Raw genomic sequence first — 22968 nt, forward strand, 5'->3', positions numbered from 1 at the left:
AGAACTGTATAAGTATAACCTACTAGTCATTAATCATTTAGACAAATCCTGTACATACATGCTTTGTCTCCTTGCTGCAAGTAATAAAGGGTGCCTTGCTTGAACCTAAAGTGAATTGGTCTTTGAAGTTTTTTCCTTTGACTGCCATCTTATGCTAACACATATCCTGAGCTATTAAAAAAGTGGCAGCAATTGAACGTAAGGTTATGTGCAGATTATATGTTACTAATGAATGATTTTTTCATGCAAATCGAGTCAGAGTTGATGGAAGAAATTACCAACATTGAGGCTGAACTTAGTAACACGCCATCCTTTAAAGGAGTACAACAAGTTTCTCTAATGTATTCCTCAACTTCACGGCCCTTTTCCTCCCTATTTACATTGTCCTCTGTAAAGCAACAACAATAAAGCATTTACAATTTTTATAATTCCCCTTACTTCTGTAACAGAAGCCTACCTCCTCATACTGTGATGGTTTCACTTACAAAATGATTCTCTCACATTTGAATAAAGCTTGCTGGAGTCGCCCAATTACTGACATCATCGAAGCCAGGCAGTACAGGTACTTTTTTTTTTTTAATCAGTTTCCTCCCCTAAAGTGACATCACCACAGCCGTCATCTGATTCTAACTAAAATAATAAGACCCCCCCCATTCTGTGATGTCATGGCTCCCTTGTCCTTCCCCCAGCCTGAGTGCTGTTCATTTTATTCAGTAGTAGTGTAGTAACACCGATGTTTGGAAATACAGAAATTTGGTATGCATACTTGTACATTCTGCATGGCAAATGATGCTTAGGTGGTGTATCGCTTGCATACTTCTCTGTTGTATTTGCACCAGATACTGCTAGTGTGCAGTGCGGGAATAAAAAGATTAAAACATTACCCTGGTATCAGAGGTGGCAGTGCAACATATTCATAGTGGCTTAACATGAGAGTAGCTCTAAGCAAGCACCATGTGAAACCTGAACAAGCACCTAGAATTATTCAGTGCAGCTTCCACACCTTAAGTCTGAAAATGAATTCACATACTCACATAAACAGGAGTAGCTGCATATTGATGGCTAAAGGTGTATGGGCATGTTGGGTGGTTACTACACTGCAAAAGTGGTATGCAATGGTGGAGATATTTGGAAGGCATGAGCAAACACACCAGTATATTAAAGCCATAGCACCAATTGAACTGGAGGCTGGCAAATAGATTTAGTAAGGGATTTTGTCCATGCACAAATATTTCAACAGTGATTCTTTGCAGTGGCATCCATTATCTGATTCAAGGTAAGTTAACCTTGATGTCCTTTATTTAAAAAAAAAACAATAAAAAAATTACTTTGTTATAAGTGACTTCTGGACACAAGAAAAAGGAAGGGGAAAATATAGCAATGTGGTTTGTATGTACAAAGACAAATCCAGGGACACTGCAAATGTTTTTTTTTTGCAAACCAACCAGTGGAGTAAAAACATATGAAGGCAAACACTGCATACCAACACATTTTGCACATGTAAATCTCAATTTTTAACAAGGTGGAAGCATGAAGTGATACCTTAACACTTAAATTAATAAAGATCTAAACTGGTTAATAGTATAAATGTTTTATTCTTTAGCTCCTTGGTGCAAGACCTTACTGGATGTGACTGCAGTCAAGTAAGGCCATGGCTATAGTGCAGCAAAAAATGTCTTCTCTAACAAAGGAAATGCTAGAGCAAAGATTAAATTACATGAGTCAAGCACCCTGCTGAGATCTGCCAATCAATGGAATTACCAGGTCAAATTACCCTCAGGACTTTGACAGCTAGGGAAGCTAAGTGTTATGGGGGAGGGGAGAAGTAAATGGACTGGAATTCATTGTCTCACAAATTAGTGCCATTTAAACTAAATTAAAAAAAAAGGCAGCAGTAAACAGCACTTTGAGTGTGTTCTGTGGCATTTGCACTGCTTCTGTTTTAAGTAGTCATCCAGCCGCAGGGAATGTTACTTTACATGTTACTTTTTTTTACACTGTTCTATTTTACTCAGTACTTTGTACACATGCAACATCTATGAAATGACAGGAACTTTAGGCAAATGGAGGCCTGTATGATGTAACATTTTTGAGCCAAACAATGATTTCTGGGATACTGGATGGCAACCTGATTTATCCAAACCACATCAATATGCCAGCCTCCAGGTGGTCAGAGTCCGGAATTATATATAAAAATATTTAAAATCCTGTAAATAATCCCAGAGTGCTGTTAAAGTTTAGGAAACATCATGCCATGATGTTTTAAACATGTTTTTTTGAGTCTGTGGGTGCGGTACTCCTTTAAGACCTGAATAAATACATATCACAAATGTTGGACAGGTTGCAGACCTTAGATAATAAACTTGAAGCAAGTAATGAGCATAAATTATTAAGAGACATGGATGACTTTAAAAAGGGCCATATATTTTCCTGGTCTAAAACTGATAGACAAATAAAGTCATCACGTACACCTAGAGGCACGATGTATCAGTTAGACACTTTTCCTTTGACTGATACAACTATCCAATTGTCAAAAACTGCGACCAATCAAGTTTCGACATATGCATAAAAAATTAAAGGAAATGCACCTATTGGATCACCACGACAGAGTGAAAGCAACGCAGCTGTGTTCTCATTGGATGATTCTCAACAAGCCATGGGATCTACGGAAGTAATAAATCACACTTCATCTGAGAACAACACATTCTGTGCTGACCAGCCAATCGTGTTTGGAAATTCAGCTGTTTTAAAAGATAACCAGCAGAACGTTTTACCTACAATGAACATTAGCTCTCATGCAGTTCTTTTGAAGCTTGCGGCCCCTTTTCAGCTCAATTTTCCACAGAGAGTAGAAATACGCCAACGTAACCATTCAAGTGGTCGACCTACACAATGGCAGCTGAACAATCCAGCAATACGGATCAAAAGGAAATACAACAGCCTGCTACATCAAAGCAAAACTATGCACCATTAATCAACAGGGCAGAAGGTATAGTAAACTTATCAGACTCTGAGTTAATTCCAGCACGACTGACTGTAATTAAAAAATGTCTCAAATTCATACCTAATGCTCCAGATAATATAGTTGAAGCTATAACTGATCTGAAAATCTTTGTAAGTAATTTGACTTTGAAGCTTATTTTTAAGCAAATAGATGACACTATAAGGGATGAATGTAAAACATCAAGTTTATTCATACCTACTAGCTGCCCTATTGTGACAGCGTTTCATGATGTTTGCAAACGTGAGTTAAGGGAATTGTATGGTAAGCATGTTAAAAGAAAGTTTTATAATTTAACTCCAGATGAAAATGATGCACTGAAGCAATTAGAAAGAAATGATTCTATAATTATAAAACACGCAGATGGGGGGGGGGGGTGCAACCGTAATTATGAACAAAACGGAATACATGTCTATAATGCATGATTTATTACAGGACATTAATACTTTTAGAAGGATAAGCTTATCAGATGTTAAAAAAATTAATTGCAGGTGTAAACGCCTTGATTTACAAGTTGCATTTGAACAATGATATATCTATTGATTTATATAATTTTTTTACTATTCCTTGTCCAAAAATACCACAGATGTATGGCATAACAAAATTACATAAATCTCTGATCCACCCACCAATGAGATCCATTGTATCGGGAAGGAGTGGATCACAGAACCTATCTCAATTTACCTACAAAACTGCTTAAATTAATATCTTCCACTTAGCAAAAGCTATATAAAAAGACACAAATGATTTTTTAACAAAATTGAGAGAATAGTTTATGAAAAATTCTGATAAAACTTTTTTGTTTGTCACATTAGACATAAACTCTCTCTTTACAGTAATACCAAATGAATATGGCATTGAAGCCATTCGTAATTTTCTTAATACTGAAATACGCTTATCATCTAATGAAACAGAAAATATTTGTCAACTATTGGAAGTTGTACTAACAAAAAATGTTTTCTTATTTGATGATGAACCATTTTTACAAGTAGCAGAAGTGGCCATGGGTACGTCCATGGCCAATAATTATGCTAATTTAGTCCTGCACCAGTGGGAAAAGGAATTCATTTATAGTGATAATAATAGTATGAATGAGAAAATCTTATTCTATCAGTGATTTGCTGATGATTGTTTTCTAATTTGGGGGATGGTACTGAGGAAAGTGTGAATTAGTATGTGAGTTATCTGGATAATACCACCAGTTTTTTGAAGTTTAAAAAGACCAGCTCTAATAATAAAAAATAGTTTTTTTCTGGATGTACAGATAGAAAAGAAGGAGAACTTAACAGATACCAATATTCATAAAAAAGATGTTCATATGAGCCTTTATGTTTCTAGAAAGAGTATGCATGCACCACATGTATTTAGGGGCACAGTTAAACCCAGCTTACAAGGCTAAGTAGGTTAACCACCAATGATGTTAAGTGCAAAGAGGAGATGAGGAATACAGCTGCAGAATTTCTTGAAAAGGGTTATGGTAAGACCATGATAGAAGATACTTTAAAAGATGTACTTAGGAATAGAATTAACCTGACTAAATCTATTTTTCATGCAAGAAAAGCCTCAAGATAGGGAATGAAAATACAAACACGATTAGATATGTAACAACTTATAATGTTACAACTAATGAGGTGGAGAAAATAATTAGAAAGAACTGGAGCATTTTAATGATTATGCCAGAACTGCAAAGACTTTTGGGCAATAGACCAATCTTTGTTTATAGAAATTTGCGCAATTTAAAAAGTAAATTATGTTATAAAGACTTTAAAATTGCTAAGTACAATTTTAATAAAATCGGTACATTTCCCTGTTTAAACTATAGCTGTTGTATAGACATCTCCCTTAGTAGTATTGTATTTAGTCATCGGATAAAAAAAAAATTTATTTTTCGTTGTTCGGCTATGTGTAATACAATGCATGTGGTCTATTTAGCTACATGCGTGAAGTGTTCCTCCTTCTATGTAGGAAAAACTACTAGGAAATTAAAAGAACGTATAACGGAACATAAATATGACATACATAGGAAGGTTCAGTCAAATGCCTTAAGTAAACATGTTTTGGACAGTGGTTCTGAACATTATTTTAAATTCAGTGCAATTGAACAAGTTTTAAGGCAAACTAGAGGTAGGGATATCAACAACGTATTAGAGAACAAGGAATATAGTTGGATAATAAAGCTGCAGGCAGATTTGCCTCCAGCTTTAAATAGCACTGTAAGTATTAAGCCTGTTTTAGTTAAGAAACAACTACAATTGGATTAAATGCGTAGCTATCATTATTTGAATTATTTTATATGTCAAAGCATTAATGAATGTTTGTATAACGTGTTTATAACTTCATTTTTATTTGAATGTTTTACCTTTTAACTTTTTTAATTGGCTGACTGGGATCATGTGATTCTTAATAGTTTTGTATATATAATGAAATGTTTTTACAGAATAGCCCTTTGGAAGGGTTGTACCTGAAAGCTTTGCATGTCATAAATTTTGCTTTTTGAGCATTCTTGGAGTTAGTTTTGTTGATCTTATTGTGCTTTCCTAACTTCTGGTTAGTCACTGCATCGACTTTGTTGCATATGCAGTTTACTGTATCACCAAACAAAAAAGATATAAGGATTATATGAATATGCTGCTGAACGTATGTATGAAATGCAGCAAACTTACTGTCCTGGAGGATCTTTTTCGTCACTGCTTGTACAAGGGATGAAACTCAGTAGTTTTAGTCTACTTTCATAATGCAGTGATACTATTCCTTTTTACTAGCTAGCTTTATTTGTATACATTTTAAATCGCAAATATATTTAATTTTATATAGAGAAAATACTCAAGTATCCTCCTAAAGAATGAATTCTAATAGTAATACAGAGAAAACTATTGCACTATCTGCCCCTGAAAATTATATGTTTTGCATACAAAGAACACATCCTCTTTTTCCTGCTATGATCTATAAATAAATTGGTCTGATATCAAGCTTACTTTTCAGCATTTACATAACACATTACATTCCTCTTCACTATGTATAATCTGTACAAGTTAAGAAAGACAGCAAGGCAGAAGAAATAAAATACTACATTAAATAATAAAGACTAAATCAAAATGTAAACTGTAATGTATTCAACAGTAAGCAAATGGTAAACTTGAAGTCTTATAGATGTTAACAAATGTCAGCTAGTAACAATTTGACAATGCAGATAAAATTTGATAATTCTATTCTAACTGAAATAGTACAATTTCACATTTTCTGTCCAAAAATTGAAACTCTTAGTTAAATGTTTTCTATAGTACATCTCTGAAACATCATTATAAAAACAGTTCAGTGAGGTGCTCTTACCTGTGAAGTCCCGAAGTGTAAAGTTTCTGTATTCAGACAAAATGTAGTAGAAAGAGCCATTTAGTACTTCCAGATTCTTGCTGATTTCCTCCAGTTGAGTATTTTGTACATTGTGAAGAATGTTTTTGTGTCTAGTGACTGTGCTGTTCATATCACGCACACAGGTCCAGAGACTTGTGATATGTTTGTTTAAGCCTTCTTTGATCCTTTGTAAGCTGTCTGAAACAGAATCTAGTCTACTGCAGACATTTTCTAGCTTAGAGACCCTTTCATCCATTCCACCAGCTGATTTCTTGCAGTCTCCCATTTCCGTCATAAGTTTTTTCTCAAACCACTCGATTTTCCCATTGATGTGGTTGAACCGATCCTCACTCTCCTTTATATGTTCAGTAACATCTTGTTGAATTTTGTCAATTTCACTCATTATTTTATTTTTTGTGGCTTCTAAGTCAAAGATATAGCTGGTGTGTTGTTCTAATGTGATCTGCATGTCTTTAACAGTGTCATTAATTGAGCTACAGGCAAGCCTCATTGTGGACAGCTCTCCCTGAAGTTCAGTGTAAGACGTTCCTCCAATTACACTGTACCCATCTATTGTTTTTGTCTTATTTATGTCCACTTCAGAATCTACTTCTTCAGCTTTCTTTTGTGCAGTGCAGCATGTGTTTCTGTTTGTCTCAATTTCCTCTGACAGTTTACCAACTTTTTCTTGCAGATTAGAGCAAACCTGACCACAGCTCTTGTAATCAAACTGTATCATGTTTCGGAGACTGCTCAAATCATTTTCAAACTCTATGAATTTCTTGTCAGTTATGTTTCTGTAAGATGACATATCATTCTGAGCAGTTCCACAACCTTTCAAACAAGACTCCAATGATTTGGAAAGCCTGTCATCTAGATCATTTATGTTAGAAGATATTTCATCAAGTGTTTCACCATTGCCTCCAATAATTGAGCTCAACTTCCTAATGTCTCTTCCATAATCCTCAACTGTCCTTCTAAGGGAATCACCAGAAATAGAAAGGTGCTGGACACCAGAACCAAACTTCCTTATCTGTCCTGTATTATTATCAACTTTCTTTTCCAAATTGTGTAAGAATGTTACCACCACTGAACTTTCTCCCTCATAGAGCTCCTTGTTGGTGGCGCAGATTTCTGCACATCGGTTGACTGCAGCATTGACACTGTTCTCCAAATGCACAGCATGATCAGAGAGTTCTGAAAGCTCCTTCTCATTTTGAACAGCAGTATCCTTCAAGTCATTGAGATTTTCATCATGGTCAGATATTATTTCTTCCGCATTTTTTACACGTGTTGAAATGTTCAGTACTTCAGCCTCTATGTCCAGGCTCTTCTCTTCATTGTTGCTTATCCTTTTACCAAGTTCATCACTCAAACTGTCCAGTTTGTCCTGGATATAACTCTTCAACTCTTTCTCAACGAAAAGGCAATGCTCTTCTGCATTTTTCAAAGTTATATTCACACTGCTTTCTATCTCATCTAGTCTGCTATATATTTTCTGAAAATCTTCATAGTTTATGACAGGTTCAATATCTACTGTTAAATTATCCAGACGTGCATTTAGAATATCAGTAGCATCAGAGACGGAGCCTATTTTGTTTTGGAGATCAGACATTTGGTCTTTTATGTCACTGACTTCTGCACAGCAGTTTTGTTGTGATCTCTCATCCAGGCGTGATAGGGTTTTCTGAATTTCAGTAAGAGCATGACGGTTCCTTTGGTCAGTGGACTGAATCAATTTTTCTAAGACTTGCGTTTTCTCTATGTCCTCATGCTGAATGCGACGCACATGATCAACTGCTGAAAGGCAAGAAGAGCAAGACTGCTGTATCCTCTTGTCCACTTCATTCAGTATAATCTCTTTCAGGTCAGAAAACTTTTCATTCATTTTGCGATCTGTCTCTTTACTCAACTCATTTTCTCCATTCTTCTCTTTCATTTGACTTAGATTTTGATCATGTTCTTGTATCCTGTTGTCTAGTTGCTCCAGCTGTCTTTTAAGCACATTGATGGTCTCATTCATATCATGTTGTGAAGGCGCATCTGCTGGCTGTTTACCATTCAATGCAATTTCCTGTGCTTTTCGAACCTCTTCATGGAAATTATTCTTCATGTCCTCCATAGTTGTCTGCATGTTGGCAAGCTGATCTGTTAAGTCTCTAATTTTGTCTTCCAGCTGTTTGACTTTTTCTGATTCCCCTCGACCTGCAAACAAAGCAAAGAAAGAGTATTGTGACAGAAGTATAGGGACCCAGGACAATTCTACACTTGAAAGCTCCTGGAGAATAAGTCTGCTAACATTTAAAGGAAGATAAGGTCTAGCTTCCTGGCATGCATACTTAGCAACTATTGACAGTCATCTGACATGACTCATTTAACAGAGTGCTATGAAAACAGCTCAGCATTCTAGTTCAGGTCTTGGCACACCTCTCTCTTTATAGAGACAGTTCTTCTGCTAATATCACCGCTTGCTGGAGGAATTATGATTCCCTTAAAATCTGATGTGAGTTCTTAGTTGCTCCCTACAGAGAGTTGAATTATATGTCATACTTGCCCTGAACCACTGGAAGGCTACTAAAATATAACAGCTGTTACCTTCCACTCTCTCTCTTAAGTCATTCATTTTCAACAATATACATATGGACATATAAGTCATATACTTACCTAACATAAAAGGGCAGTAATTTGTTAGTTGACTCGGCATTTAGCACTGACTGTATGTTTGTCCATTATTAAGTCTGCACAGGGCATTCAACACTATTGTTGTACTGCTTATAACTTTTCTGTGTTGTGCATACTCTCTGTCACTTCCTCATTGTTTCACTCACATCACCAAAGCAGCATAGCTTCACCATTTTCAAATCCATGTTTTTATCTTAAATTATGGTGTGCTATATAGTTATGGGTGCTCTGAATGTACATATTGGGGCAGACAGAATAGGATAGGAAGACTACCTGGCTCCACATGGGTGGGGCAACAGGAATAATGAAAGACAAGCCATTCTAGACTTCTGTCTGCCAAATGAACTGATGGTGACCAACACATAATTGGCAAGAGAAAGATTCACAAAATCACATACAACAGCGGCCAACAAGCAACTCAGGTAGCCTTCCCAATAGTAAGGAAAGGGCACCAGTGTAGATCAATGATTGAAAACGTCATCCCCACAGCATAAAACCACAAGCTGCCACACTGACCTGTGGTCATCGAAGACTTTAAGGTCCACAAAGACCAGGATGAAGAACTGGAAATTGACTGGAGAGAAAGGCCCACAGTTTGAGGAACTGCCCTAGGCTCTAGAACCTCAAGAAGAAGAAGAAATAGGTGGAGATGAAGAAGCATGGTAGTGTCTCAGAACAGCATGTGTGAGTACTACAGAACAGGTATGAGGCCAAACCAGGTACAGATATAAAGCACATAAGGGAAGTTGAAGGTGGAATGCAGAAGTCTACGAAGTCATTAAAAGAAGGAGAGTGCAAGAAAAAGTAGGAGAGAGAAAAGATAGACAAGGCTAAGAAGAAATACTGGTTGGCTAACAAAGAGGCTAAGAGAGGATTTACAATAGTAAAGAATACGGCATCAGAGGCACTCTACTAACTTCAGTGACTCGGTAGATGGCACAAGGAAACTCTCTCAGGTTGCAAGGCAAAGGCAGAAAGATAAAGAAGATAGTGATCAGACATCCCTCATGAGGGATGCCAACAACAATCTGCTCACCAGTTCGCAGGACATCACAGGCAGATGGAAGTACTACTTTCAGCAGATTCTGAATGAAGAAAACCTCAGAGAAGTTGCACTGCCCTAGACACAGCCTACTATGAAAGGAGAAGAGGAGCCTACCTTAGAAGAAGTAAGAACAGCACTAAAGAAAATGAAGTCAGAGAAAGCAGCAGGCTCAGATGAGGTCACAGCAGGTGTGATCACAATATTGGGTGAGATAGGAGAGAAATGACTCCTGAGGGTAGTTGTGGAGAGATGTGCAAATGACTGGCAATTAATCATATTAATACCAGTGTACAAGAACAAAGAGGACATTCACAACTGTGGGCTGTCCAGAGGTATCAAACTCCCGTCACATTGCATGAAAGTTCTGAAGAGGGTGACTGATAAGTGAATATGCAGAACAGTAGAAAAATAAGATAGCAGATGTGCAGTTCAGATTCAGGATACTGCACAACCGACCCGTTGTTTGCAGTGAGACAGATAGTTTAGAAGAAGCTAGAGATGAGGATAGAGTCCAAGTGGGCATTCCTAGAATTGGAGAAAGCATTTGACAAGATCCCATGAAAGCTCACTTGGGCAGTGCTGTAATGGTTCAAAGTCCCAGAAACATTAGTGCAGTCAATGTACAAGGACCCAGTGACACAAGCATGAACAGTGTTCAGTCTCATACATCAAAGTTCATCTCTGAGCCCACTGCTGTTCATACTGGTAATGGGCTATATTAGCAAACAGATTGGAGGGGACAGATCAACAAAGTTGCTGTATGCAGATGATGTGGCATTACGGGCAGGCTATGAACAAGAACTTCAGTGATAGGGGAATGGAATGCAAAACAGAATACACATGACATGAAGCTGAGTGCAGAAAAGACAGATGTAATGGCAGCAAATGGGGGGGGGGGGTCAGAAGAATATTATGCTAGTATTGGACAAAGCACAACATCAACACACTCCATCTACACAGACTAGTAACAGTACCTGCCCATAACATGACTGTGCAGTCCTATAACCTTTAACCTGCAGTTGTGAAGCCCTCCACAAGTTATGAACCAGTCACTTAACATTTGATAGCCAAACAAAAAAACAGAATAATTCTTGTAGAATTCCAGTAATTACACAGTCTCTTCTGCCAGACACACAATTACCCATGAAGTTGGTTAAGGTATGTACCTTGGGAACAGTTCCACAAGTAAGTAAAGTCCAGTTATTAATGATTCTGAGAGAGGACCTTTGCACACTCCTAAAAATATATAATCAGAATGTTTTAGTTTTACATTGGTCTGTTTGATGGGCTATACAGAGGTTAGTGGGGAAAATCTAAGATATTCAAAGAAATATTATAGAAAATACAACTTATTCAGAAAAACTAAGATTATGAAATACCCGAAAAAAGCTACTAAGCCAAATTCATAAGTGTACTGCACCAAAAACTCTGAGGTTGGAATTGTAGCTAAACAATATGTTATTACCTTAAAACTTCATAATGAATTTATTTGCAAAAGCGGGACAAATATATAGCCTTTCAAAAGAAGCCTTTGCAGGTTTAGTTCATATAACTTTATTGCTACATTCTGAAGTTTTGCATTAAACTAGTTTTTCATTCTAGGTGTGGTGCTGAATTTCTGCTCAGATTATTGAGTTATGTTCATAGGTTCATAGGTAGGTAGTAGGCTATGTGCCCGAAGGCATTTATAAGCCTAGCCAGAATGTGTTGGCTTTCGCCGTCCCCTTAGATTAGTTCCCTGTGCCTCTGTCCAGCAGAGCCAGATCCACGAGGTAAACTTTCTGTTTCCCATCCACTCAAGGTTTCTTTTGAAGAGTGTTAGCGAGCAGCTCTGCCTAATGTAGATTGGAATCTTGTTCCAAAGCATGGCAAGTCTCTGGGACAGGAATCTATCCCTTCAGCACGTTATATTTATTGTTGTGGTGAGGTTTAGATCCCTAGAGTGTGTGGCTCACGGTGAAAAGGTTTTCTTTAGGTAGAGCATGTCCATCAATTCTGGGTTGGACATGGCCTTGTATGTCAGGCAGTGATCACCTCTGAGTAGGCGGTATGCAACCGAGTACAGCTGTAACTTCTTCAGTCGTGCTGCATAGGGCATCTGTTTGAGGCCAGTGATCCTCTTGGTGAGGTACTTCTGTGGTCTTTCCAGCTGTTGCAGGTGTCTTGTAAGGTACATCCAAAATGGGGTGCTGTACTCTATGATGGGTCTGACGAGTGATGAGTAGAGGGGCACAATGACCTCTTTTGATCTGGATGTGAACCCTTTTGTGATTAGGTGGGCCACGTAGAAGGATTTTCTAACCACTTTGGCAATGTGATTACCAAAGGTGAGATTACTATCTACTTGGGTCCCCAGATCCCTTATTACGTCTTCCGTATTTAGGGGACTACCACCTATGTGGCAGTTTGTGGGTACTTTGTTTTTTCCAAAGAGGATAACTATGCACTTTTTGGCATTTAGCTTGAAGCCATGATTTTGACACCAGGTATCCGTCTCAGTGAGACCCTTTTGGAGGATGTCTGTGTCAGCTGGAGAGTCAATTACAGCCCCTAGTTTGCAGTTGTCTGCGAACTTGGTCAGCCATAGTCCCCCTGTGCTTGCGTGTACCTCTGAGATGTATATGCCGAACAGGAGGGTTCCTAGGACTGAGCCCTGGGGAATGCCACTTGTAACCGGTTTAGAGTCAGAACTAGCTCTGGCAACTCTCACCATGTGGGTTCTGTCCGTGAGCCAGTTGGCAACCCATCTTGTGACGTAGGGGTTTATGTTCAGGCTGGTGAGCTTGTCTATAATACTAGAATGGGGAATGGTGTTGAAGGTCTTTGCGAGGTCTAGGTACGCTGTGTGTACCACCTTACCCTCATCTATAGCCTTGGTAATGGTCTCAAAGAAGTCCACCAAGTTTAGGAGGCATGATCTGCCCTTAACAAAGCTGAACTGGGTAGGGTCCAGTGTTTGGAGTTTCCCAATGTCTCTGTTAATGAGTTCCATGATGATGCACTCCATAGCCTTGCAGACCAAGCTAGTCAGGCTTATAGGGCGATAGTTTCCGGGGTTTATTGTGGCTCCACCTTTGTGGAGCGGAATAACCTTTGCTGTGCACCACTCTATGGGTATGTAGCCTGTGGAGAGGCTGAGTTTGAACAGTGTGTTTAGATGAGGGGTTAGTTTTTCTTTGAGCTCATATAGGACGCAGTCTGGGACACCGTCTGGTCCCATTGATGCTGTGTTTTTGGCTTTGGAGAGGGCTGTTTTAACCTGAGTGTCTGTAATTTCAGGGACTCTACATTCTTCTGGTATGGTTATGGGCCCTTGGATGGAACCTGTCTGCCAGGATGTTGGCGATATCAGTCGGGTCAGTGTATTTTGTGCCATTCTGCACTAACTCTGAGCAGATCTGAGCATTGCCACTTAGATTCTTGACATAGCTAAAGAATGCCTTGTGGTTATCTTTGGAGTCCTTGGCAATTTTTCTTTCAAAGCTCGCCTTGGATGATTTTATGAGGGATTGTAATTTCTTCCTGATACTGATCAGAGATGTCTTCCCTTCTTGGGATTTTACTCTTTTCTGTACTAGTTTACTCCTTCTATTGTATAGCTTGTTTATGGCAGGAGTCCACCAGACTGGTTTCCTTTTCTTGGAGGAGTGAGTCTTGGTTTTGCTCAGGATGGCATGATCCATGCATTCTTGTAGGTGCCTGTAGAATGCAATAATAAAGGATTTTGCAGCTTGGACAGCATTATCCTTCAGCATGTGGGCTTTGAAACTTTCCACCTTGGTCTTAAGTAACGTGAAGTTTGCTTTTGAAAAGTTTTTCACTGTGTTTTTTTTGTCCGGGGGTGGGGGCGGAATGTGGATATACAAAGTGATTTGTTTATGGTCAGATATAACCAGCGAGGGGTTGACCTCTGGTATGGAACACCGGTCGCCCATGTTGGTGATGAGCAGGTCCAATATGTTGTCACCTCTGGTGATAGTGTTGTCCAGTTTTGAACCAGGGCGTTTGAGTTTATAAATTCTAGGAAATGTTGGGAAGGGAATTAGTACTTGAGTAGTTCTCCCAATTAAAGTTTGGGTAATTGAAATCACTCAATATTAGGGTGTTTGGCAGGACCTTTATGTTTCCCAGTGTTTCCAGAAACGTGGAATGTGTTCCTGGGACATGGTGGGTGATCTGTAGCAGGCTACAATTTGAATTGCAGTTTTGCCCATTGTTAGTTGCACGTGGATGATCTCTGAAGCATCGTACTGTGCCACTAACCTGGAGGTGTGGGTATCCTTGATGAATATGGATACGCCCCACCTTTTGTATTTCGGTTTGGGTTCTGTGGCTGAAATGTATGGTATGAGTTGTAGCCTGGTAGTGCTGGGGTGCTCTCTGGAACCTTAAACCAGGTTTCTGTTACTGCACATATATCGATTTTCTCCATATTGCGGAGTGCCTCGAGTGCGTGCATTTTGAGGTTCAGACTTCTGGCATTGAGTAGCATTACCCTCAGTTTTTTGTTACTTGTGCTATTTATGGAGGTGGATTTGTCTTTTGAGCCTTGCCTAAAAAAGGCACTATGGGTGTGGCAAGAGCCTTGGCTAGTATTCGAAAGACTAAGGATGACAGGTGCAAGCCGTGTCTTGCGAAGCAGTGTGGCTTGTCGAGCATGTCATCCCAGGTGGACAGACACTGGATCCCCTTTGAATGATACCAGAAACTTGGCCAATTGTTGAAATCGAGAAACTGTGGTATCATTCTTGGTGAGGGCAGGATGCTACTCAGGGTCAGGGTCATACCAGCCTGGGCTATGTGATCAGAGAGCTCTTCCATGTCTCTTTTCATGTAGTTCAGAGAGGTATGGCTTAGGTCATTCTCACCAACATGGACAATGACAGAGTCATATTTGTACTTGTTCTGGAGTGACCTGAGTGCATGGGTTATGTGGCGGATCCTGGCGCCTGACAGGCAGCTAACAGTAACATTCTCCTTACTCAGCCAAGTGAGTGGGACATCAGTGTGCCTGACTATAGCATCACCTATTACTAGTATGTTGGGTATGTTATTTTGCCTTAAGGGCTGTGATTGCATGGCACACTGGTTTTGTGAAGTATATGTTTCATGGTTTGTGTTGGGGGGTGGAGGTTGCTTGGATGTTTGCTTTGGAGGTCTCTGTTGGGTTTGCAGATTTTTATTTAGAGCCTCCGAGTATGTTTTCATGTATTTATGTGTGTTTTTTGCCAGTGCTGCTTTAATGGGTCTATGTGAGACTGGTGGTGTGATGCAAGTATTTCCCTTCTCCTCTTGACTGTCTGATCCAGCCTTGGGTTGAGACAGCTTAGCCTCCAGTTTGGCTGTATAATTGCATATCTCGCATGTATTAGTGTTTGGTGGTAGGAAGAGGGGGTTGTCTGTGTACATGAGGCAGTTGTAACATTGCCTCAAAATGCCCAGATTCACCAGTTGGACTGGAGAGTACTTCTGAAACTGTCCTTTGGACATGCCTGGATAGGCACAATGAACTGTTTTACTGGATGGCTAGTAAGGTCGAATAGAGAGCCTTGTCCTTCTGTACAGTACAGGAGGGTCTAGTGCTAGGGTTTATAAGTGCTTGCTATAAGTTTTGAGCAAGTGCCAGGCTGAGAAATGAATGGCTTGAGTCCTTAAGTTGAACGTTTGTCTAGTTCCAAGGGAAAAATTGAAGAGGAGACTTTGTGGAGCCGGGAATAGTTATACCCTAGCTAACCGGCGGGTTAAGAATACTTTTTAATAAGTTTCCATTATACCAGATGTAAACTTGCTATTTATTTTTGCTTTTGTTTTTACCAAACCATTAACAGCAAAATATGTAACCATTAAGAAAATATCAGATTCTAACAGCAATAAAAAACCAACAAAATCAAAGTATACTCAAATAGTAATCATGACACTCAAAAACAAAACAAAACAAAAGAAATACAAAGGAGCATTGGATAAGAAGAATAAGGAACAATGTGCAGCTTACATTAGTACATAGCCATACATCAATCAATACTGAGGACCATCATTTGTTCAAATTAAAGGACTTTCTCATCTGTAACAATCTAGTATATCTGTTTAGAAGGAGATCAAGGTGTCTTACTGACATGTTATTTGGGGACTTCCAATCGGTAGCATTTTATAAGCTAATAATTACTGAAATGTCAAAATTCTATTTATTCCTCTTGAATGCAGAAGTTTTTTTGTTTGCCATGGAACTTATACCCCCACCACAAACACACACACACACACACACACACACACACACACACACACACACACACACACACACACACACACACACACACACACACAAGCACACACAGTTTAGAAACACATGCTGTAAAATACTAAACAAAACAAAAACAAGAATTTTACTTTCCTGGCATAATGCTTATGAATGACATTTTACATACAGCAGGCCTCAAGTTCGCTGACATTTTAAAGAATATCTTAGTGATCTCAGGAATAAGACAGTATTAATAAATGTAATTTACTGGGTGTTTTTGGAATCCAAGTATAATGCAATTGTAGGCAGAAGAGAAGATTTAGATTTTAAATAGTGGTACACAATTTTCTCCAGGTTCAAATGACACTTTTGGAACATTTATTCTATTATGTATTATATCTATCAGAATGTCTTTCATGTTACATTATCTTTTGCCATTGGGAATCAGTATGGTGACAAATATCATCTTCAGATACGGCTACCTGGAGGACTGTGTCCAAGCTAGAGTAATACACATTTTTTATTCTATTTAAAATGTGAGTGTGCCTAATATGAACAAGTCTGACATTAATATTTTATTCTGGGAAATGCCCAATTAAATTGTTAGGATGCGAATTGCATACTCTAACATGTAACCTATTTTTCTTGGATTTTTTACCACTCAGAAAGCTTTTTCTGGTCTGTTGACTATTCACGACTTATTTATTTAATTGATTGTTTTTTGTAATTAAATGGGATTACTTTTACTGTGACATTTTAAACTAAGGAAAACTGTTAAATTGAAATTGTTCTCTGCAGCTTGATATTCCTAAAAGTAAATTAGTGTGCTGCTTGACTGTAGGTAAATGTTTGCTTTTAATTCATGCATACAGTTCTGGGTAGCTTAGTCATGCAGGTTAAAGTGGTGTTTATTAATTTATTTTTACACAATGATAGTTTCTGGTCACTATTGTGGTTTGGCTTTGGTAAATGTTCACTATCATTGCATTGCAAGACATCAGTTAGCAAGCATGCGAGACAATAGCTAATGAAAACAGGCATATTAAATACTGCGCACATACCTTTCAGGCCAAGTTAATGCTGTCTTGACTGGTTTTCTGGGAGAAAAAAATGAGGTTGGCTTGGAGAAACATTGCGGAAAGAAAAACAGCTATGAAGTTAGATTTATACAAACTGTGAAACATCAACAGCTGCATTTTCCACATTATGCTTTTATGTATTACTAGTGAGTCAAAATGTGTAAGGAATCCCCTTTGTTCCTCAGATTTAAGATCATACATTTGAAATAGAAAAATCTGTAAAAATTACAGGATAAGTTTTGTATGACAAAGCTGTCACTCCATTCTGTTTTCTTTATTTGTTGAACAAATACAGATCCTTGGATCAGGTGTTAGTGTGACTGTTTGAGTTGTGGATATAAGTGGTCAGGACTACTGGATCCCTAAAGGCCTGAAAGGCTAGCCAATGATCACCCCTAGGAAATCTACAGGTCACTGAATGAAGGGAGAGTGCTTTCCACCTTTCCTGGTAGCTCTTGTCTTTATAGCCAGTGATCATTTTAGTATAGAACCTCTGGTGCCTTTCCAGTTGCTTGTCATGCCCAGTAAGATGCATTCTAAAAGTGGCATTGTATTCAAAAACAGGTCTGATCAATGTGCAACACAGAGGATTAAGAACATCCTTAGATCTAGATGAAATCGTTGCAATCAGCTGTGACAAGTAAAAAGGTTTTTTAATGTGATTGTCAAAGGCAAACGGAATTATCTACTCACATTCTAAGGTCTCTCACCACACTTATATGTTTAACATTTGTTTACCGGGAAAGTCTGACTGGGAAACAGTGATCATTTTCATCAGAGGCCCAGGGAGAAAAAGCTCCAGAAAAAAGTACAATTCATTTTTAAAAAACAATCAGAAATATATGCATATGCATGGATGGACAATATAAATTAACAAAAATTCACAGAGTAACTATGTACAGGTGAAGATGGGCTTAGCAGCAGATAGGGAATAAATGTGTTGCAAATAGCCAAAGAAACCATGCTATAACTACAAACAGCATTATATACAGGTGGAGATGGGATCCAGAGAAATATGTTATTAGTCTGAAAACATATATAGAAAAAGTATATATGCCCTGAAATTTAAGCAAGGCATGTACATGAAATAGTATCAGACTGTGTATCCCATCCCTACGAATATTTCACACTTAATGGTAACAGACAGACAAACTATGCTTTAAATACAAACATATTTAAATACAAACAGTAATATATTTGGGGGAAGAGATAAGCGCCAGCAGAATATGCTATTAAGTTTGAATACATATTGAGAGAAAATATATATGCCTTATAGTTTGACAGTGTAATTTCAAGTACATATCCTGTTGAAACTGAATGTCCCATCAGAGTACCCAGTTTCAAATGGTACAATAGTGCAGGGTTACAAGTAAGCCATAGAAATTTTGGATTTACAGTCATGTGAGACTGAGGGTGTACAGACTGAAAATTTGAGAACTGGCGCAAGTAGCATGTTCAGAAAAGTGTAGAAGTGATATTTTGTAGAACCGATTGATTGGGGTTTGTTGGGAACAACTGCCTTAGCCTGGGGTGGAACAGGAGCAGTGCCATTTGTTAGTGAAGTGATCCCTAAGTAATTTCTTGAAATGGGTTGGGTTTACTGTAGCTGTGATGTGTTGGGGATGGCATTCCAGAGTTTGGAAATATAGCTGGAATATAGGGAGTCTCCACCATTATTGTTGTGTTTGGAGATGTGCAGAAGAGATTTGTTGAAGGAGCGGAGGATACGGGTGCAAGAGTATGGTTGAAGCAGGTTCTGTAGTGTGGGGCTTTTGTCTGACTGGTAAAACAGCTTGTTAAGTGGTAATAATTTGGGTGAAGGTGATGTGGTTGGGTAGTTCTAACCATTTTAGTTGTTGCAAGGCAGAGCAATTGTGTGTTCAATGTGGTGAGTTTGTAGTGAATTTGGCTATTTTATTGTAGCAAGCCTCCATTTTAGCTAAGCTATTTTTTTTAGGTTGGTGAAAACAGTGAAGGCATATGGCAAGGTGGGAAGTAAATGTGTTATAGATATAACTTGTCTTGCAGCAGCAGTGAGGAAAGGTCTAATTATATAAAGGGAACCCAATTTTCAGTGCTGTCTATACTGCAAGATGGATGAAGGTATCCTTTATGAGATGCAATGATATTGTACTTTTTACCATTTCGTTTTAACTCAGATTTGACGACCAGTTTTTAACATGCGTTTTTGTTGCAATTGGAGTTGGAGTTTCTGTGCTTCAGAGGCGGAATGAAGGATAACAGCAAGTTTGCAGTCATCTGCAAACCTGATTAATTTGGTAACCTTATTTATAATCTGGCGATCTTCAAAATATATGCTGAACAGTAGAGATCCCAGCACAAAACCATGAAGAATGCCATTGATCACCTTCATGTCTGTTGAGCACACAGCAGCCACCTTCACTATATGAGTTCTATCCCTCAACAATTTCTTTGCCATTTACCTATGCATGGGTCAGCTTGGAGCTGATTTGGTTTGTTTATATGTTGGCATAAGGTATGGTGTCAAAGGCCTTAGTCAGATGTGCACTATCCACAGCTAAAGTTAACTCTCAAAAAGAAATTGACCAGATGCTGAGGTTAAATCCTTAAAAGATTGTTGATATCATAGTAAATTAGGTCAGTCATGATGCCTTCCACGGCTTTGTGGATAAGACTAGTCAAGCTGATGGGTCAGTAGTTTCCAGGCTCAGTGGTGGGTCCTCCTTTGTCAAGTGACATCACAACACCTGTGCAGCGTATTTCAGGATCAGAAAGAACAGCTGCAGGAGCAGGTCCATTAAGGTACGTTTTGTACTGTTTGTTAGATAACTGGGTATACTGTCAGGCCACATGGATGATGTTTTTTTTTTGTTTTGTTTTGGATAGCACTTTTAGCAAGTGTTCTTCAGTTATGCTAGGAAGTTTGAGATTCTGTGAGATACATGGGCTTTGCATAGTTTTTTGGGAATGATGTTTGTACTGAAATTGTTTGCAGGTATGTTGGCTATATCTACTGGATTTGAGAAGGAAGTGCCATATTAAATAAGTTCTAAACAATACTGGGTGTTAATTCTTAGTTTCCACATATAATTAAAGAAGGGTTTGTAATTGTCTTTAGCTTCTGATGCTAGTCTCAGTTAAGGAGATGCCTTTGTTTTCCAGATGCTGATTTTTACCTCTTTTGATAGCTTTTTAACGCTAACATTTGATTTGAGCTTTTGTTGTTGTTATTACATAGTTTAACATACTTTTTTTCCTTTTAATGTATTTCACATTTATAGAGTTTGCTTGCATAAGTATTTGTGTCAGTATCTTACTTAATACAGTTTAACATGAATTTAGAAACATTGGTAAAGAATTGTAGGTTTGTGTGTTTGAAGTCTCTGAATTCTTATTATATTTGCATTTAGCTATTTAAAGATTTTGAAATAAATGTTTATCAATTTAAGATCAAATTTATCTGGAGTAAATGCCAGGTTAGTAAGGATTAGGTCAAGAACATTTTGTCCGCTAATGGGTTTCATGACACTTTGGATCCGGGAGACTTTAATTATGAAATAAAGGAATTTTGGGGTATAATCTACAGTTGAGGTATGGATGTCTTGGTTTATGACAGGATGAAAATGTTTGCAAACTATGCAAAGCCCATGTATCTCACAGCACTCTTCAAGAAAAATCTTGATGATTGGATGGGAAATGGGAAATTCACCCCGGGGATCACTTCTGTGGCTCTGCTCGACAGGGGCACAGGAAAATAATTTTCTTGGGTGGCGAAAGCCAGGGTACATTTTTTCACTAGGCTTGTATGGGCCAGAGACTTCCCATACTCTGGAACAGATGACCTATCTATGTCAAACAGAGCTCCTCATTAGCACTCTTCAAGAAAAATCTTGATGATTGGATGGGAAATGGGAAATTCAAAGGCAAACACAAACAGGTCCGTAGTGGAAGGATATCTAAACCAAAAGACAACGTTGCCTGGTAACAATAAAGGCTGTCCTCCTTAATATATAGAACCCACTGTAGACACTCGATGGTTGCTGTAGCACTTTGTTCCAAACGTAAAAAATTACCAGGGTATAAATGTATAAAACAACAAGGAAACAACATAAACAACAAATGGATTTAGCGCGCTTTCATCTCTTGACGTGAGACTTCTTCAGAATCCACACTTTAGGGTTGAAAACTCATTTAAATTTACAATCATAGCGTCCCATTGGATATTAGTTGGCGCTCAAATCATTTGACCATACACAAAACTCCCAAACAACATAACATTTTGTCACAAGTGGTGTAGCGTAAAAATCAAAAAGTACCTATAATAACATCATGATACCAAGTACAACTCACTCAATGGAAAATCTGCAAACTCACTGAATGTACATACAAAGTATAAAATATAAAATATACAAAATATGCAAAATATGTAGAACCTTGTGAACCTGGCCATAATCCTTGTCCTTAACATGTGACCTAATCCCCAAAATCTTGTCTTAGTGCTAATGAAAGTTCTATATTTTTCACATGGGAAGCATAAAATGATCATATGAAAGACACCCCAGACCTAATAAAAATGTATATAAAAAACTATATATATATATATATATATATATATATATATATATATATATATATATATATATGTGTGTAGAAAATAATAAATAAATACCTATATATACGATAGTACAAAACATGTGTTTAATTGTAATATAATATCGTGTTGGTATAGTAGGATGGTGTGTATTATAAAAAATGAATATTAACACTGCCAGTACCAATTAAAATATAAATATAAATTAATCATTGATTGTTAAGATAGAACCTGTGTCAACACTTATTAAAAGTATAAATATAAATATCATAAAATATTAAATATATATTATGCATTCATCCTATTTTTCTTTGGATTCTGGGACAACAATTTTAAAGCAGGTTTAATGGAAATGTGATCATTCATTCCTAAATTAGTACATGAATCCAATCTAATTTGCCAAATCATCTCTCGATATTCCAAAAATGTTTCCCAGTCTCCACCCCTCTCTCTCTGCTTGACCACCTCCAGTACCCAAAATTTTATATTCATGTTGGTACATTTTAAAGTATGCCTATATATGGCATTATTCACATTCTTTTTGTTGATATCTCTGACATGCTCGTAAATACGACTTCTCAAATTTCTCTCGGTTTTCCCCACGTAGTATGCCCCACAGGTCTTGCAGTATGCCAAATATACCACTCCTTTTGTATAACAACTAGAATACAAATAACTCCTCAGCTTTAAACCAATCTTGGGAATGTACAACTCCTTTTCACCTAATATAAATGAACATAGGACACATCTTCCACATTTGTGGGTACCAACTTTGGTACATGCCTCTTGATTTGTATCACTTTTCTGCCTTTCCAAAATATTTTTTAAATTCATATTCCTCCTGAGGCTATCTTTTAATTGTTGTTGAAATATTTGTGTTCTAGTGGGTATTCTATTAAACATGTTCCATATTTCGTTAATACTCCTTTTCATCCATCCTATATCACAGTAGTAAGTTAAAACCAAACGTGGGATATCAAAACCTCTACTTTCACGGTCAGT

General features: G+C 37.9%; 1 protein-coding gene across 1 annotated transcript in view; it reads right to left on the bottom strand.

Annotated features, from left to right (window-relative positions):
* Positions 1-22968, bottom strand: part of EMILIN1 (elastin microfibril interfacer 1) — a 632809-nt gene that overhangs the window by 93705 nt on the left and 516136 nt on the right. The window contains exon 4 of the mRNA XM_044064184.1: positions 6332-8557. Within this exon, the coding sequence (XP_043920119.1) occupies positions 6332-8557 (2226 nt within the window). The remainder of the gene's footprint in view (positions 1-6331; positions 8558-22968) is intronic.

Source organism: Protopterus annectens, chromosome 2.part2, assembly GCF_019279795.1.
Source record: "Protopterus annectens isolate FY-2018-M chromosome 2.part2, PAN1.0, whole genome shotgun sequence".
Taxonomy (NCBI): domain Eukaryota; kingdom Metazoa; phylum Chordata; order Ceratodontiformes; family Protopteridae; genus Protopterus; species Protopterus annectens.